Raw genomic sequence first — 19114 nt, 5'->3', positions numbered from 1 at the left:
AGCTAAACAAGCCAACTTAACATAAGCATAGCAAAGCAAAAGTGACTGAATATATCCACATTTATTAGAACACCGTATTACCTCTGAAACCAAACGATACAGTAAAATATAGATTGCACAAAAGAAAAGCAATGAACAGTGAAATTAAAATCATCATGAAAAGTCAATGAAAGTATCACATACTTTTTACTCATGACCATAAGTTATAAATGAAATTTTAAAAAACCTACAAAAGATTGCTGTTGATTAGGTGCTAAAAAACTTTAAAATGATCATGTTGATAGCTACAAACACAGGATAGGCATGGAGAAACAATTGCCTTAATCACAAATGGTAAAATTAAAACGATACGAAAACAAGCTCCAACCCAGGTTTCATAGTCTAACGCCAGTGTCCAGGAAAAGGACAATATCAGGACTCCCAGGTGAATGAAAGAATATACTTAAGTGGTAATATCAATAAAAATATATCTGGAAAGCATCACTTCAATAAAATGATACTAATATATGAATAGCACAAATATAAAATATGCCGAGTGCAGTGTACACAAATTTCTAGCAGTGGAAACTTTTAAAATATGCCATAGTAAAATATTAATTATGCAAACAAATGATACTGAACAAGTTTAACGATCTACTTTTGGTATGGAAAAATTGGGGAACGTGTCACGAATTAGCTCGAAAATGTATAGTCCACTGGTAACATAAATGTTTTGCGACGTTTTATATACTGTATATATATGTCCAAAAAATCACCAATACAGTCAAGGCATTATCTGAATGCGGTAAGCTTACAGCACTGTCTACACAAATAAGATTTGCACAATACACAATTACGTACAGTCAGTTTCATTTCCTTAACAGTGACATAAAGCGGTTACAGTGGTAAAGTGCTTAAGCTTTCATTCCTTTGTACGTAGCGCAAATATTTTCAGTTTCAAATATTTTTACTTTGTGCAATGAACATTTTTCCTTTTCCATATAAGGTGACAGTTGGTTCCAAACAAACACAGCAATATTTTCTGCTGTAGACGGTTGAGTTTTGAAATACTCCACATCCTTATCCAGACATTTATGATCCATGACATCCATTATAGCTTTCTGTAAAAGCATAAACTAAATGAAAATAAAAACTAAGTTGTTTATCAATATTCCTCAAAGCTTAGCGTATGCAAAGAATTTTTTCTGGGATGGTTTTGTCAAATCATGTACCAGTAACTAGTTAAAATAGTAGTGGTGGTTTCTTATAAATGCATTTTCTTGTAAGAAACTGAGTGGGATCTAACTCTAAACTTTCAATTGTGTAAGCCATTGGCTGAATTTAAAGGCTTTTTTCACAAAACATTTTGTGAAAAAATGCGCACATATAAAGATTTGTGAATGAGTTATTGGTATATCAAAGGTCTTTGCCTTTTATTTTGCCATTAAACTTTGTTAGCTATTATTTTGACGTTAACATCTCATAATTATTTTGCAAGAATCAGATAAAAGTATAGCATGCAAATGATGCGTCACAATATTTTTATTATTAACCAGTCTACACGTCCAGTCCAGTTTGTGAATCGCAAACTGTTTGAACTCACATCAAACTCTCTGCTGAATCAACAACACTTGTTAATTTGTGACGTCATCCTAATAAAGCTTTAGAATAGGGCTGTATACCTTCCATAAAATCATGGATGACAAGTATAACAAATCACACAAACGATTGTACACATACTCAACAAGCGGGAGATGAGGATGACTTAAATTACATACTTAACGCATGCGATTGAGCTCAATCAAAAACGCTTACTGTCATATAATCTTTTAAGATGGCAGCATCCATGACCATTCCCGTTATAGGATCTTTTTCTCCTCGTACCGAAACTTTAATTCTAAAAAGCAGTTGAAACATAGAAAAACAATTAAATATAACACTAATCCACCTACCAACCGACATTTGTAAGTTCAACCTAAAAGCGTCCTATAGTAAAGTTGACAACGTTTTTAAAAAGCAATAAAACCGGCAATAATCCATGAAACAACATTTTTTCGCAGAATCATGTTTCATAGCACACACCAAACATATCTATAAAAGCGATGACTCTAAAACCTACACGTAATTATGGCCATGGCCATTTGGGTTATTGCACTTCCCATACAATTGCTTATTTTCTTCATCTGATAGATGCGTGCTATGTAGCCTGTGAGAAGCACATAACATGATGCGCCTGAAACAGTAACAACATAACGTATTAAACTTTGTCATATCCGTTATTAAACCATGACAAAGTCATAGGCTAAATAAATTTGAAATATGGTATAATGCCAGCATGGTGAAATAATGCACCAAAGCCCTGTGACTAGATGAAGACTAATGCTAATGGTGTGCTAGTGCTATGGTGCTAGTTTTATGTAACTATGGTACTAGATAACCAAGCTTAAACTGACAACACAACCAAGAAAGATGAGGTTATTACATGGTTGGCATACCTTGAAAGCTCCACTATATTTGACATCTTGCGACTACAAATGTTTGAGATTACACTACAGGATAAAGGCTATTGTTGCTTAGCTATGACCAATATTTATAATACTACTAGGTGTACAGGTGTAGTATTCAGTATACCACGCTGAAAAGTGTTGCAGTTTTCCACAATAAATCGTGTAAAAAGGATCAAATTGCCTGTATTAAATATTGCACTCTGGTTGCTTTACGCCGGGACTTTCCCTAACATGTACAAAATTTTAATATTGAAAACTGCGCCACATAGAAGTGTTAAGTATTCCAAATGTTACAGATTTTTGAACGATGCATATCGAGTAAGGCATTTTTAGCTGTTCAGTAAAATTAATTTATGAAAAATAATTTAAAATCTAGAGTCTAGTAAGGTTAATTGGTCCTAATGTTCCAACGCTAAGTGCTAACCGAAATGAAGGTTTTCAAGTCTCGGCCAAGACAATACTTACCTTGATGCGATATTTAAATTTTCCGAATTTTAGAGGATTTCTTCGGAAGCGGCATACCGTATAATTTAGTTTGTGCTATACAGAAGTGCATAATTTTGGATTTTTTTCAGTAACTTTTTTCAGTTTATGGGTTGAGGTTTAGATCTACGAGTTCATGAAATATCAGTGTTTTGTGAGTAATATGAATCATTAAAGTATTTGATAAACAGGAATCAGCAAACTTTCATTGAACAGAAAATTGTATGCAGATTGTATTGTTTATTTTTCGCCATTAACTGTGCGGAGCAAAAGTTGCGATGCTAACTGTTGCAATGATAACCCAGTAAAACACTTGCTCACGAACAATGTCAACCATAATTTCACGACAGTCCAAATTGTTTCATATAAGCTCAGTGAATTTTGGTATATTTGCCATACAATTTAAATACGATTTTGGTCTGATTCTGTCGTTCGATGTTCATGTTCCTATGTCTTTGATTAATTTTCGTGTGAGTGTATTCTTTTGATCACATTAATATGGGTGCCTAGTGCCTAGTGCCTACACCTTTATAGACGTTCCACCTACGTATCAATCCTACCGTACATTGCGTCTTTGAAAGTCTGTTTAGTAGTTTGTAGGGTATGATAGCTTGTGAAAAAACCCGAGGAAAAGTTTAGTGCAAAAACATTGTGTCCTGTGGATTACCCTGCAATACTTTATTGGAAAGCAACCATGGCTTACTGTAATTACAGTTAGCCATGAAAGCAATCAATTACAACTTAATATCAATTTACCGTAGTGCGTGTGATACTAATATTATTAATATCACGAAATTTGATCAGCATGACTAACAGAGAATGAATCAGAGGCTGTGCTTCTTTAGATATAGTAAACCCAGCGAAAAATAAGTTATTATCTTAATTGGCATCTAAAACATTTTACTTAGGCATAAATGTTTAGGATTGTATTTCTTATCAAGCACATTTCAAAATTAAAAAAAATAAATAAAAATTTGAAAAACTGAAAACTGTGCTTCAAAATCTAAACCTGAATTGCATTAAAATTGAAGCCTGATATTGGATTACAAGCACATGCGGCTTAGTGTAGGCCTAAAGTAATATCAATTGAATGATCATAGATCTGATTAAGCCATAGGTAGTTGCCTTTCTTTGTGTTGTGTCTTTCCTTTCGCGTGATTCGCTTGCAAGGCCACCATCCGCTATACACCGAGTCTGTTTCATTTTTATTTTTTATGTTGCCAGTTGCGGCCAATGTAGAGTTAATTTCTTAAAATCTGCTCTCGGCCACCTCTTGTTGTGGCTTTTTTAAGTTTTTTGTTTACAAGCCATAAAGGTGAAAAAATATATGAAAGCTTATACGTCCGCTAACTTTTGATGATGGCTATGATTTTATTGTTTTATTTTTTTGTATTACACGTTTTATTTTCTCATTTGGTTATGCTTTCTTTCAGAGGTATTATGTTGTCTCATTGTAGTAGTCACACTAGCGCAACCTATACCATATCTTATTGCACAATTGCGTTATCAAACAATTTTCTCAATAGCCGGCAATTTCTACACTGAAAAAAGGAAACTTACTGGGCACAGATACTTTTCACAGCTTGGTTTTCATAAAATGTAATGCAACTGTTTTCGAGCAAGTAAAATTCTAAAAACTGCATGTGTTGTGAATTTGACTGTTTTCGTTATATTTTTAAAAATTAAAGGCTGGATAAGGTTTAGTGTAATGAATTTGCAGAGGTTGTAAGTGTGCTGAAAGTGAGAATGGTTGTTTTCCCTTTCAGATCAATGCCGTTTTTATGTGAAAAGTACTTTCAATTCGTCTCTGCTAAGTGTGTTTAGCATGGCTATACAGTTCAGAAATATCAACTTGATGGTTGTATTGTGGTTCCTGAATATTTTGTGAGGAGGATCTAAGGATAATTGTAAATTGTTCTTTTCAGGATGGAGTAATTGAAACATTTTACAGAATAACTGTAATTTAACTGAATTTATGTAATTGATCCAACTCTGATACATAAGCTTTGACATTGAAAACGAGAATAAAATAAATACATCTATGAATTAAGATGAATAGGCAAAATAAGAATGAAGTGCATACAAAATCAATACAAATTTTTTTAGGTGTTTTTACAAACTTCATTTTAGATAATATATTTACAGATATTGGAATCCTGAAAAAAAAAACTTAAATTAGGGCAGTAATAAAATACATACAAACATTCCAACCTAAATAACTCCATTTCAAAATTTTATTAAACAAGTAGTAAAAAAATACAGCGCGTTTTCTGATAAAGCCATCTTGGCCGTAATAACTCTACACATTTGACTCCACGGAATGCCAATTTCAACCTTCATTTGTGAGTCGCACGGTGTCGTCAGCTCGGTTCCAAAATGCTTGTTTAGCAAACACCGGGTGTTGCTTAAATCTGTAGGATTTTAACACTTTTAACAATACAAAATACAAAAATCTTAACAAGTTTTTAATTTGCATAAATAGCGGTTCTTCTAAATAAATATCAGGGCAATAGTAGTAGAGTAACATAACCTAAGGCTTAGGGCAGGGGTCGGCAACCTACGGCCCGCCATGCGAAATCTTCCGGCCCGAGACATATTAATTAGTTATCACGAGAATACGGCCCGCCCTTTTTTATTGAGTTTCAAACTGCAGTGTTAGCACTGTTTGAAAAAATTGTGGTATTGTTACGCCATAAGTATGTCGTAGTAGTCTATTGTTACGCCATAAAACTGGTGCGAAGGCGGTAGACTAGTATCCCGTACTAAGTACGAGATTGTCTGTAGACTAGACTAGTCGTTATAGATACAAAGAGAGATGCCGTGTCACATTAATGCTGTGTTGTTGAAGTGTGAAAAAATATATATATCTCTCTGTTTGTGATTGGTATGATTGAGATTGCAGCAATGTAGCATAATATACTGAAGTGAGTGTGAATTATAGTATTAATGAAAATTCCGGCCCGCCAAAGAGTTGTACACTCGACATTTGGCCCGTGACCAACAAAAGGTTGCCGACCCCTGGCTTAGGGCTAAGCCTTAGGCTATAGATAGCAGCCCAGTAATAAAAGCAAAGGTTATTAGCCTACATTTGATGTTAAAAAACACACAGCGAACGTTTATTTTCACTGCTTGAACAATCGCGATATTTGCTCACCTCCAAGCAAGGACTCCGGCTCCAACGGCCACGCAAACGATTATTATAACAATCAACGCGATCAGTCCCCCACTTAATCCTTCTGGTGCCGCCGATTGTGGTAAATCTACAAATTTAAAAACATGAGTTATTGAAACGAAAGCAAATCAAAAACCATAATAAAATTTAGAAAACAGATACATTTAATAATACAATGTTTGCAGACAAATGCGTGTGTTATTTATAAAACATATAAGATGGCCAACCCGGCACCAAGAGAATTATTTCTTCTTTTGAAAACGGTTTAGCCATGATACTCTAACCAGATATCACAACACCAGTTTTTTTTCAGTTAAGCTGGTTTCGAGTTATTAGCATTGCAGCATCCTCGCGTTTACAAACACCACAAAATTAAAGCTTGGCAAATTTCAACAACCTATTTTGACGCAGCAAGTCGAACCAACCGACTTACTGTTGTCCCCATTTAGCTCGTGATTTCGTTCAGTTGGTCCAGGACCATGACCTGGTGCGGCCGGTACCATATTATGGTAGTCATTGAATAGTTTTTTGTACAAAAACAAGTCGGTTAGTTTTCCTTTAGCATGCGAGTGCTGCTACGTCACACGATAGACGTTGTTATACATTGCCGAAGTCATAGAGCATATTTTGAGAGTGTTAAAACAGGATAAGTGGCACGGTATTTTCTACTCACTCGCAAGATGTTGTGTTAGTTAGTGGTTATGGCCAAGGTTGTCAGTGAAAACTGCTTAAACTTTGAGTAAAACTTGTCGATGTTCAACAAGTTTTACTCAGAGTTTGATTGCCAACTACCAACCAACAGCGAGTTCAGAGGTAAAAAATATTGACATACTTGTTTTACTGTTTTGTGACGTCGTGGTTGCTGTCGGACAGATTATTGGTTCAGTAGGAGTCCACGATCCACTACGTGTGCATTGTGTCTTGAAGGAAACAAATAGGCTGAATACACTTTTAAATTACCCGTAATTGCATGGTTGGCGGTAATAATAACTGGTTACTTGTTATTTTACAGTTTAGCCAATTGCCATACCACCGTATATTTGTGGGTGATTGAATAATGCTTAAAAACATTTAGCTACTGTATACATGAAAAATCCAGAAAACAAGAAATGTTTTACTTTTAGGTGGAAATCAACATTTACTTAAAGCCAAACAAACCTGAAAATGTGGTTTGTCGAATCCTGGACAAGTTATGTTGATAACGGAGCCGTAATAGTTCCTGCACGATGGCCCGATTATTGTGACTCCAGATTGAAGTTGAGGCAAGCCTGTACAAGTCGCTCCTGATACAAATAAGGTTTAGTCGCCTCTTGTTTCTGACTAAGTGTGATATTTTGAAAAACTTAGAAATTTTCACCAATTTGTAATTAACAATTGGTAATTAGCAAACTAAATTTTAATTACCACTAACCCTACTACAGTTTGCACTGCTTTGAGATATCTTAACCAGCGTACAACATAAAATCGAAACCATGAAAGCTGAAGGAACTTACTGAACACGTTCACAAAAAAGTAGCAATACTCGACATTTCCGCTCCGATCTTGGGCTGTGTACAGGAATAAATGAAGGCCAGGAAGTAGGTTGTAAGGCGGCGGGTTCTTGAGCTGCAAGAAACGCTCACTTTGAGAAACGGACGTGATGCTGGGTGACAAGCTGATGACCTGTTTATGATTCCGCCAAACAAATGTTCATTGCGCATTATGATGTCTATATGAAAATCAATGTTTTATTCCCACATGTGTATCCCGGTCGGTGTAATGGGGGTAATGTAATGGTAATGGACTAACGGTGTAACGGGTGTAATGCTTATAGCTGAACTGCACTTACAACTGAAGCGAAATGATTACTAGCCTTAGAATAACAGGGTTGTTTAGATTTGTTTCAAAATACTACGTAACGTTATCATTTGAACTTTTAATGGTATACCGGATGTTAAACCTTAGACTGGAAGAAGTAATACGTGCTACATTCACATCGGTAGAAGAGTGCATAATAGTTTGAACTGTCCCGGTCGTTTAAAGTTGACGCTAAGCCACAAGAAGACAGAATTCACGCTTTACAACAACAATGTGTTAACTCTTTTCCGTAAATTTACATTACCTTTTTAAAAAAGAAAGTAAAAAACAAAAAATTTTACTCGGGTTTTGTCTAACCTAAAGTATTAACTTATAATGCCTAACTGTGTCCCCGTTTACTCGAATTCAGCCTTTGACAAACAATATTCTCCACCTCACCCCTTGGGTGGTTGCATACTTGTAGGATCCAAATAATTGCCCATAGGCCTACACAGGTTTCGTACCTCCTAAAAACGCATCTGACACCCCAGGTTTGAAACCTCTGAAGCGTATGATCAATAAACGATATTGTTATTAAGTTACGGCACAAAGTCGCTGAGTATATGATGTAATAACTTTTAACGCCTTACCCTTCTTTTTATGACAACATATCCAGAATTATCAGTAGCAACTGGTGTAGTGAAATTGAAGAAACTGGTGTTGGAGCATCTGTCCGTTATTAACCTTTGGAAACTTGGGCAGGTATCACCAAATGAAGGAGCGGTTTCATCATCTATAAAGACAAGGTTAACGTTGATACTATGTGAATGGCAGCCAGCGTATCATAGACATATATAGCTAAAATATTTTGCGACCAGCGACTACTAATTGTTGACCTCTTCGTTTAATTAGAAATAAAATATTTCTCCAGTAAAGTTTGACAATGCAACACTCAGTCGCTACAGTGTTGTTTGATATAAAAATTATGCAAGGCAGCAGACATTTACCAAAACAGGTTGCGTGAATAAATGTATAAAAAGCTGTAGAACCTGAAGACCGGACTTGCGTGCAGGTGTTGTTGCTTGGTACGAAGACCGAATGATCATTGCACAAACAGATTCTGTCGGACTGGCTGGGAACGCAAATTTGCGGACAACCGCCCCGGTTTTCTGAACAGCTATTGGTGTCTGAAAAAAAGTGGCACAAACCGAATTCACTCATATTCTGAAGAATAAAACAGTACGTATAAAAAAGAATATGCAAAGCCGACAAAACAGTAACATGTACGTTGAAATAGATAGCTGTTTAGTGCTAAAAGACAAACGCTTTCTTTATATTTCTTTGTTCACGAGTTCTGAGAAAGAATTTTTGCGGTGTTCTATTACTTACATAACATCGCATATTGATCGTATTGAGATGCTTCAGATTTTAGGTGTTTGAAAATTTTTACCTGCATTTATTGCGGCCGATGAAAAAATCCTAATCCCGGACAGATCATAGAAAACTCGGGGACCAAATTCTTCATCATCGTCTGGGTCGGCGGTGTCTTTGCTCGTTACATCACTAACTCGCACGCGGAGAGCGTTTGATTCCCCATTGTTAGTGAGGTAGATGAAGTCATTGTGGTATGCAAGCTCGTCGACATAATCGCTTCGCTGCAAATAAAAACTTTTCTAAAATATCACCACATCTGTCATAGTCCAAGCATTTCTGGACAAGATTTTGCAGTTCAGTTGACCAAGATGAATGAAACGAAATTAGTTCTCGTTAAACAGAGATTTCATTCTGATTTTGCCTATTTAAAAAATACTGTATTTATAACAGGTACGGGACAAGCTAATTATAGTTTGCAGTTAACGCCTGACCAACAAAATCAAGCCATCAAACAAAAACTTTAAATACGAGGTAGCTACGTGGAACTGAAGATCGTATCTTCCCCGTTCACCGCTGTTGAGGTTCATCCACGCGATTGCGTTAAAATGGGTCTCGATCCAAAACAGAATATTATCTAAACAGATAGACATTAAGATTCACAACAAAACGATCTAATAACTTTATCTATAACGTGATAAAAAGTGGTCATCTTGATTCTTGAAGACCAATTACAGAGGAACGCAGGCAAATTAGGAATGTATTGCTTAAGAAGGTTGAATTGTTTATCAATTATTTTATTTTAACACCCCTCTTCCATTCTGTGCCAGTGGTATTTAAAAATAAAAAGCACAGGCTAACACAATAGCAAAAAATATATAATTAGACTAATTACAGCAGTTCCTCTATTTAGAGTTAAGCGCAGCCATTCATAGTTACTAATATGGAAGATTATGTATATCATGCTACTTACATGCATTCAACTATATAGGCTTATTTTGGTGTATTAAAGTATCCTCCAAGCCTCTTTCCTCATTTAGGCTATACAGCATCATACCATAGTTGTCTATACTGTAACTTTCAAATATTATTACTTTCATTGTCTATAGTGAGCCCTTCAGGCCCTCCCGTATCGTTAGCGATGATCTTCCTTCCTGTTCCATCCAGGTTCATCTCTTCAATGACTCCGCTCATGTCATCATCTTCGGACTCAACCTGGCCCCATGCCGACCAAAACACTTTCCTTGAAATGTGAAACATATCGGTCAAAAGATGTTCTGGAGCCATTTGTGGTTAATTTGTACTTGGTTGTGGATTAGCTGTGGATTAGCTGTGGATTAGTTGTGGATTAGCATACGTGTGTTTCACAGAAGAACGCAAGTCAGTCAAGAAATGTTTGATATTAAACTTACAATAATTGGATTACTGAGCGTTTTGCATACTGCATTGCTCACCTACATCAAGTATTTACATCAACAACTTATCAGTTTCGAAAGAAAAATTATGTCTTGTGAGTGATATCAAATCTCGGTCATTCTTCCTAGAAATGTTTCGAACAACTTACTTGAGTTTATCGCTGATCACGAGGTTCGAAACTATATAAATGTCGTGCACGTGCAGCGTTGACGTCACAGACGGCAATTCGAGTGACATCACGATGATAGCATCACGGTCAAAATCGGCAATGTACAGGTTTCGTGATGCCTGATCCAGCGCAATGGAATAAGCTGCAATGAACAAACCGACAAAATAAGTTTATTAGAAACCGTTGTTTATCGTAAGTTGTTTTCATGATTCAATCGGGTCAAAGTTCAAAGGCATTCATGCGTTGCGAAAAAAAAGAAGAATAACAAAGTTCGGGTTCCTTTGAAAACAACGTTAGCCATAGTTACAGGCTGGATAACCGTTTACTGTCATTTATAAGTGTATGACAGCTACGTCAAAACAGACATGAGACTCATCAAACAGAAAAGTCATCTTTTACTGCAAAACAGCAACTAGCAGGCAAAAAACCCTGACGCCATTAATCAACTTAACAATTAGTTCCGCATTAGGACGCATGTTGCATGAAAACAGACCAAAAAAGTCGGAACAACTTTTTATTACTTTTATGACTACAGAGGCTTTCACAGTTGAATGACAGGGTTAGAAAGCACACAAAGGTTTACAAAATCTTGCGCTACCAAAACATGTTTGGTTACTAATTTTCATTCATAAACATGTTTCAACTACGTGAGAACGTCACTGTTTTCATGTCACAAAAACCACAGTCTAAAGTAAAACAGCAACTGGTAGATAAAATGCCCTTGATGCCATTAATCAATTTAACCAGCAGTTTAGTATTATCTTTATTTGCAGTATCCGGACATGAGTTAAAAAAAAAATTCAACAAAATCTGCGTTCCCAGAACAAGCTGTCAACTTCTTGTTTACAAACATATCACAATTTTGTGAGATTGAGATCAGATATTGATTTCGTCAACCAGAAAAGACTCAGTCTATTGAAAAACTGTAGCTAGCAAGCAAAATACTCTCCCAATGCCATTAATCAATTTAGAAAATAGTTTCGTGTTAGATCAGACGCTGACTAACTTATAACATTTGTGAGTATGACTTCTTGTTCTGTCCCGTTCAAGTTGCTGCTGATGATTCTGGATTCTGCAGTGTCCGCCCAGTAAATTTTCTTTGTATTTTCATCATATTCGACAGACTCGGGAACTCCAACGTCAGTCAATGGAAGCAAAACAAAAGATGATGGATCAGTCAAAGGGACCTTGGAAAGCAAAGTAAATTTTACGTTTAAAACGTCATTTAAAAACGAACGTATAGAAAAGTTGATCAAAGCTAAAAAACCGTTATGTACTATTACATATGAAGAATATATTTGTAAATTTGAGCGACTTCAATCCCCTAAGACCGTCGTCTAAATACAAATATAGATGCTTCAAGCAAATTAGCATTTCCTACTTCCATGTTTAAAAAAATTGATTTTAGTTATTTAGGGTTTAATTGGAAATAGATTTCGACTGGAAGGAAAATTTTGGTTAGGTTTAGGTCATTGTGTTATAACATTAAAGTTAGCTTAACAAAAAAATGTGAAAAAGAGCTTTGAACGCACGATTTCTTCCGGTGAAATAGTGGCAGCCTTAATTATAATGCCAAGCTTCATTCTATAACCTCATTCATAAGAAAATCTTTCCGCAATGCTGTCATGCTGCATACGTGATGGAAATATAGCTATAGAAGTTAAACACGTTCAATTACACTTTCCTCACCTGAAATATTCTGCCGTGCTCTGCGTCCATCAAAAGGGCAAAGTTGTCTTCGATCAGTGTGACGTCACAAGACCTTCCGTCCGGCTGCAAGATGGAGCCAGTGGTACATGCACACACATGACTGGATGGACCATCGGTCAGACAAAGTTGAGAACAGCTGTGGTCGGCGCATGGGTCTGTAGATTGCAAATTATTATCCATATAGCATTAAAAAATATAGTAACAAATACAGCACTAGTACTACTCACCATACAGCAACCTTACAGCACTAGCGCTATTCATAACCCATATAATTCATGATATCGCTGTTTGAAATTAATCATGCAACATTGATGATGAAGAAACTGCTTTTGAGAGAGGCTAAAATTTCAGTCTTTTAAATTTACTTCTCGATTCTCAATTGAAGTCTTTCATAGTTTTAATCATTTCATCATCTAGCTCTTTAACTAAACTACCAGCAATTTGTACTCACGAGCCAGATGATTTTCAACGGTCCATGGTTGAGCAGAGGCGCTGAATACAACCACACCACGTGGGGTTTTGGTGCGCTGATGTGAAGAGTGGAGCAAATCCTCACCGCTTGTTTTGTTCAGGATCCGTATTGTTTTGTCATAATTGTTTCCAATGTAAAGATACTCCTGCGAAAAACATTTGTTGTGTGAACAATTTCTTCCGTAAACAATTGCACACAGCTTAATGACGTCCTGTGTCCCTTTGGACGGGAGTATAATTAAGCGTGTAGCTTAAAACTTAAACAACCGCAGTACCTTGTACGAAGCCAGGCCTAGGATCATTCCATAACTTGTAGAATATATTGTTGTTAAGTTGTTGGGATTGTCAAGGTTGAAATAGCGCACTCTTGCGGATAACGTATCAAGTATTGTCTCGCTCCAATATAATCTGCGAATGTAAATCAAAGGCGATACTTTTATCGCAAACTGTAACCGAGCCAATCAAAGGTGATTTTATAATGGCAAATTGTAACCGAGCCAATGCGATAAAATACAAATGTATTTACTGGGCAAGATTTAGGTTATAGGTTAATGGTTATAATCGATATATGACGTGTACAATGAAGAATATTGCCTATTCTCTGAAACGTCAATGGTCATCTCATCTATGGATTCCACATCAGCAAAGGTATGAAGATGAACAATGTTGTTGCCGCTTAAATCGCTTTTGAACAATCGACATTCGTCTGTACTTCGCTCCGACCAGAAAAGCGACCTTAAATCAGTGCAGTACATTTTATGCTCGGTCAATGGTCTTCAGGGGCACAGTGGCAAATGTTATAGGCAACTTTGATAACGGCAAAGATTGCGAAAATCCACAGGAAGTAAAAAACAACAGGTGTTTTAACCTTACATTTCATCATTGAGGCTAAGTTTACATAAATCAACGTATTACTTTTTATAATAAATAGTTTGACACCAAATATAAAACTACACATTCTTTCCGGTGGTTTAAATCTCAAGGCTTCAAGAGCATACTTTTTTATCGGGTTGATCGCAATTTTGGCAGGAACGTTACTGGTAATATTGATAAGATGTTTGTAGTAGTTGAATTCCGCATCCGCCACTGTTATGACACGAAGATCCGTATCCGTCCAATAAATATTCCCCGTGAACCAATCCACTGCCATTCCATCGATTCCGTAACTGAGATCTTCGAAAACGATGCGCGAGGTTTTGGCCTAAAATGACGTAAAAAAAGTGATATTAATGCGTTTTTGTGTCAAACACAGCAGGACTTTGTGAATCAACAAAGTAAACCGGGTTAAAAAGTGTTGCGTAATATAAACATACGGGCTCGTCAAATTTGCAGATAGAAAAACTACGTGGCACTTGGTGACGCACGCGGAAATATGTGCCACACACAAGCACGTTTGAGAGAATGAGTTTGACGTGAATTCTGAGTTCAACCAAATAAGAGAAAAATCCGAACTGAATAAAAATAGCCCATAAGGAAAGTCCATAAACATTAAACAGCCACACTGGAAAAACCTTACCGAAAAAGGAAGAAACAGCGTGATACCTAGCTTTAAAATGCTTGAAAAATTTTAACCTACGTAGGTTTTTCGGGGAAAAGCCTTGTTTTACCAAGAAGCCTGCACGTTTTTTCTCGTTTTGTAAATTTTCCCTGGATCCAGCGGCAATCTCAAAAGGTTTTTAGCAGAAAACTGACGCTTTGTCATACGACATCCGTACGTCACAATGCTCACAATAAATTTGGTATCACAATGGCCACAAGTACTATATGCGTCATGAACAAGTCACGCAAAGTGTGCCATTGGGTCACACAAAATCGTGTAAGTAATACATGTGTTGTCTATGTTATACCTTGTTGTCACCACGTGTGTCATGTTTTATCACCGTGACCCGCCCATTAAAAGTAGAGCAGAGTTTAAAGACGTGTCACTGCCCTATTTCTCATTCTTTAGCCTGAAGTGCACTAGTTTATATGCTCCCTGGTAGGCCTATGATAATTGATTGATTAGTGACGCAACCCTGTCACGCTGAAGGTATTGCTTGACATTGTACACATCTTACTCCTTAATACAGCTTTGCATCAAGCCTAACAAGCAATTTTTAAAGACAAACATGCTAATGAGTGCTAAAAGCAAAAACATACTGTTTTCCACAGGCTTGTAGGGAATTTTAGCCTTAAAACATCGTGTCGTTCAATTACGCTTCCTTCAACAATAACTAACAATTTTTCATAAAAGGAAACGTTTTTGAGTACGTAGGCAAGCAGACAACGGCAGACCTGTACGACAATGCACCAAGCGTACGAAGCTCAGCTCTATTTTTGTCTGTACCTTCATATCGTAAACTCCTATGTGGTTGCTGCTAAAATCTGAGAAGTAGATTCGACTTCTGTTGTAGTCGGCAGCCAGCGCCCAAAACTGGGAACCATCTTGACCGACGTACAGCTCCTCTGTAGCCAGCGTGTTATCGGCATTGAATGCTTTGTCTGGGTCGGCAAGTGCAGCCTGAAGGACACTGTGGTCGTCGCCCTGCTATAAAACAAGTTAAAAGTGATCATTATAAGCAGTGTTTTTGGTGCAGGCAAGTTTTTGGTGCATTAAATTCATGAGAAATTTGCATTTACTTTTAACATAAGTTGCAGCAAAAAGTTGCATTTATGCACAAGCATTTTAAAAGACAGTGATTTACTCAAGCGATCTATTTACATACAATGCTAAACATTTTCAAACATTATCTGAGAAGATATGGCGATCTTTTGCCAACAGTTTGCGTAGCATGCTAAAACGTCGTTCCACAGTGTAAGAAGTTGCTCCGCAATTTAACAATTTGACATACATTTCTGGACTGATGTTTGGTCGGGTCATTTCTATAATTACTTTTTGGTCACTATTCAGTTGGAATTAGTGATCCAAACACCATTTTGCGCAATACTTGATAAAAGTTGCAGTAAAACGATGCATGTAAAAATGAAATAAGTTGCGAATTCTGAGTATGTAGGAAGTTGTCGAAAGCTGTAACAAAAAAGTTGCAAAAATTGCAAAAACTTGCCCTAATAATTACCCATAAACTAGTAAGCAGTGTCTGTAAGACATGGTTTCGGGTAATTTTTAAAAGGGTATTCTTTCTGTAGTTGCAATATTATAGCTACGATATTCAGGCAATAGATAAAGACAAGAAACGAAATAAATACAATAAACATGGGAGCTAATAGGTGTAAGAAAACTCAAAGCGAAAATTTTTTAAACGAAACAGACTAGTTTCCAACATTACCATGAAACTTTTAAACCCCAGCTTACCGAGTATAAATAAACTTTAAGTGCCCAAACCAGCATATCTTCAATGGGTTCTGCAGCTTCTGTGCTGGTTGAACCAGCAGTCGAAGTACTGCTGGTGGTTGCTATAGCGACGGTAGACGTGTCTGTGTGATCAACCTACAATGTATAACAACCATAAAGTGTTTAAGCAGTTAATACAACGCACAAAATCACACACAACAGGCAATTTGAATCAGGTTTTCTCAATTATTGTAAGACTGATATTTGGTATGAATGATTTATAGCACATACCAGGTTTACGTTTGTGGTTTCCACAACTGGTGGAGATGTTGTACTGATGGTAACTGCAAATGTAAAAGTTAATTTGTAAAATATTTTTATATCATTTGGTCAAAGTCAAAGTAGTCAAAGTGCAGTATGGACTATGAATACAGTAAATCCTGTAGTATATCATGCAATATTTTCAAAAAAGTCATGTTTTTCAACAAAAACACAAGTTTGTTCCGTACAGCTGATATTAAAGTAACGTAAGTTTGTTTTGTTTACCAACTACCTTGGTACAAAAAGTGCAGGTTTATTCTTAAACTCAGTATCAAGTACCGAGCACTCAATACTCAGTATATAATCTTTAGCACCCGAATGCCTGAGTGCAATACTAGTTTACCTGTGCTTGTTTGGTTTCCACTGCAAAGCTGGATTGCGAAAGCAATTATGAAGGATGTGGCCCTTGCCCTCCAAACCGCCATTTGATTATTCCCTGCTTGCTATGAGCCTGTGACACACGATGCTCAGCCTAAACTATATCTTAAAGTACACTACAAAAGCTATACCTGAAAAAACTGACATTGTTCAATAACAATGAATTAATAACGGACTACAGGAAAATATTTGCACATACAGACTATTTTGGAAGAGCATTCTGTGTAACTAAATTTCTTGCTATTTTTAAGCAATCAAAGGGCATAATTGCAAAATATGCCTAACCCCTAATAAACTGTACAAGCAATCAGAGCAGCTTTACTTAAGTGAAGTAAACTTGACTCGAGCATTGTTATTACCTTTATCTTTAAGTCTACATTGCAATTATATCCTAGACTACAGCTCTATTATTATTTTATACAGCTAAATCACAACTCCATTGCTTTACTTTGACGTCATCCGTTTTCCGCATTACTACCGTTGTGGTAATTATTTTTTTCTTTCGTTTTTGTTAACCCAGAAATATGACAATTATCCAGTCACCTTCGTAGCAATCGATGTGTCCTGCAAGTCAGCATTCATTTTAGCGACCAAAGGAAGCAATAGAAACATTGCGTAGGAACAGTGAAACACGTTTATCACAACTTTTTGTCCAATGTACGCCTTTAAAACCAGCGTTTGTTGTGAAAAAGGGCAACGAATGAAAACGAATTTTAGTAAACCACGCATTTCTGATGCTAGAGGTGTAAATTATAGAACAGCGAATCCATGAGAACCGAAACTGAAAAAATTGGGCCTAGTAACCTATAAATTTACCTCGTAATCTAGATTTAAACTCTATTATACTCAACTCAATTTAAAAGGTCAACAAAAAAGAGTAAAGTTAAAACACCTAACTAAATTGCTGATCGAAAGTCAATCTGCGATTTGTTAGTCAAGTTTAAATAAATAAAAATTTAGATAAAAACAAGAAAACAGATCAAGGAAACGAAACGCTTTTGTATGCAAGCCTTATGTTAGTGAAACACTTAGGCCTACAGTCATTCACTTTGAAATTTGTTAATCTATTGCGCTAAGTCGGCCTTGAGGATTGCAGGGCCTAATTGGAAACAATTTTCTGGGACTCCAGCAAGTTAACCTATACCTGGTTAACCTCTTTACATCTCACTTCGAGATCAAGCGTGGTGGAATGGAGACAAGTAAATTTTGCAGTTTGCTTTGAGCAACTAGAAATGCGTGCAAATTAGTTGTTGAAAATAAAAGTATAGAAGCTTATATATATACCCTACTGTAAAGAAACCATTTGTGTTCAGATGGCTACTTGCACCATCGAGCTTCTGTCACATAACAAAATGCAGATTCTTTTCAGGCGAAATCGCCATTTTTTTAGTAAATAATTTTACGGGTATGTAAAAAATTTATAATTCAAATAGCTATGATATTTTATAGCTTATAAATAGCTCACCAATTCATGTTTAAACAGAGACCTCGCAACACTGGTGGGGCGCTGTCAAATTCACATATACGGGTTTATACGAACTGGTATTTTCCAAACAGGTTAATAAAAACATTGGAAACATCTACACAGAAAATTAGCGAACTAGAAACATACAAACTGAAGAAATAAATAAACTGTACGTTAGTAGTTTCTATACGAAATGTTTTTGCATTGCAATTAACAAGTGAACAAATTGCATTAATTTAAAAAAATTGACATGACGAATTCCAGACATGAAATCGAAAAAGGCGGAATTGTGAAACGGTTTAAATCAATGTAATTTAAAAACATTTCAATTACTAATTGAGTCAAGATTCAATGCAATGGGAACTATACCTGAAATGCGCTTGACCACCAGGCATAATGAAAAGAAACGGTAAAAGCGTAAATCATATAAGATAAAATATTTAATAAGAGATGATTGCACAAAGCAAGAGATCGTTAATAAATATGGAATTGTAGCGATGGAAAAGTGAAAATTATGATTCTGATTATGCGATCAGATTATCTATACCTATAGACAGCAGCAAGTGCTAAAGTAAAAGAATTATTGCAAAGAAATGTAAAATCCTGTTGCGATTATAATCTGTTT

General features: G+C 36.2%; 2 protein-coding genes across 3 annotated transcripts; both read right to left on the bottom strand.

Moving 5' to 3' along the window:
* Positions 1-42: 42 nt before the first annotated feature.
* Positions 43-2654, bottom strand: LOC143461215 (6-pyruvoyl tetrahydrobiopterin synthase-like). The gene is made up of 4 exons (XM_076959045.1): positions 2475-2654; positions 2099-2212; positions 1795-1876; positions 43-1100 (listed from the first exon to the last, which is right to left on the bottom strand). Exons 1-4 carry the CDS (start codon positions 2498-2500, stop codon positions 894-896), a joined length of 429 nt encoding a protein of 142 aa, XP_076815160.1. The 5' UTR covers positions 2501-2654; the 3' UTR covers positions 43-893.
* Positions 2655-4928: 2274 nt separating this feature from the next.
* Positions 4929-17168, bottom strand: LOC143461213 (low-density lipoprotein receptor-related protein 1B-like). Of its 2 annotated transcripts, none has more exons than XM_076959042.1 (21): positions 16990-17168; positions 16617-16669; positions 16347-16481; positions 15381-15581; positions 14053-14255; positions 13649-13789; positions 13330-13462; positions 13035-13200; positions 12563-12738; positions 11880-12060; positions 10853-11015; positions 10383-10531; positions 9831-9925; positions 9368-9572; positions 8967-9104; positions 8568-8710; positions 7635-7803; positions 7300-7424; positions 6974-7061; positions 6124-6229; positions 4929-5380 (listed from the first exon to the last, which is right to left on the bottom strand). In XM_076959042.1, exons 1-21 carry the CDS (start codon positions 17069-17071, stop codon positions 5299-5301), a joined length of 2934 nt encoding a protein of 977 aa, XP_076815157.1. In that variant the 5' UTR covers positions 17072-17168; the 3' UTR covers positions 4929-5298. The 2 variants fall into 2 exon arrangements, with proteins under 2 accessions (XP_076815157.1, XP_076815158.1); XM_076959043.1 differs by having other exon boundaries at positions 15381-15578.
* Between the last annotated feature and the right edge of the window lie 1946 nt (positions 17169-19114).

This window comes from Clavelina lepadiformis, chromosome 5 (assembly GCF_947623445.1).
Source record: "Clavelina lepadiformis chromosome 5, kaClaLepa1.1, whole genome shotgun sequence".
Taxonomy (NCBI): Eukaryota; Metazoa; Chordata; class Ascidiacea; order Aplousobranchia; family Clavelinidae; genus Clavelina; species Clavelina lepadiformis.
Note: the sequence above shows the minus strand (reverse complement) of the source record. Positions and strands in the feature narration are given on the sequence as shown.

Coding starts and splice junctions, on each gene's coding strand:
- LOC143461215 (XM_076959045.1), bottom strand. CDS start 2,500: ATGTCAAATATAGTGGAGCTTTCAAG. Junction 2,213..2,474: donor AATATAGTGGAGCTTTCAAG/GTATGCCAACCA, acceptor TTACTGTTTCAG/GCGCATCATGTTATGTGCTT. Junction 1,877..2,098: donor GGCCATGGCCATAATTACGT/GTAGGTTTTAGA, acceptor ACTGCTTTTTAG/AATTAAAGTTTCGGTACGAG.
- LOC143461213 (XM_076959042.1), bottom strand. CDS start 17,071: ATGGCGGTTTGGAGGGCAAGGGCCACATCCTTCATAATTGCTTTCGCA. Junction 13,201..13,329: donor TAGGCCTGGCTTCGTACAAG/GTACTGCGGTTG, acceptor TGTTTTTCGCAG/GAGTATCTTTACATTGGAAA. Junction 9,573..9,830: donor GATACGATCTTCAGTTCCAC/GTAGCTACCTCG, acceptor TTTTATTTGCAG/CGAAGCGATTATGTCGACGA.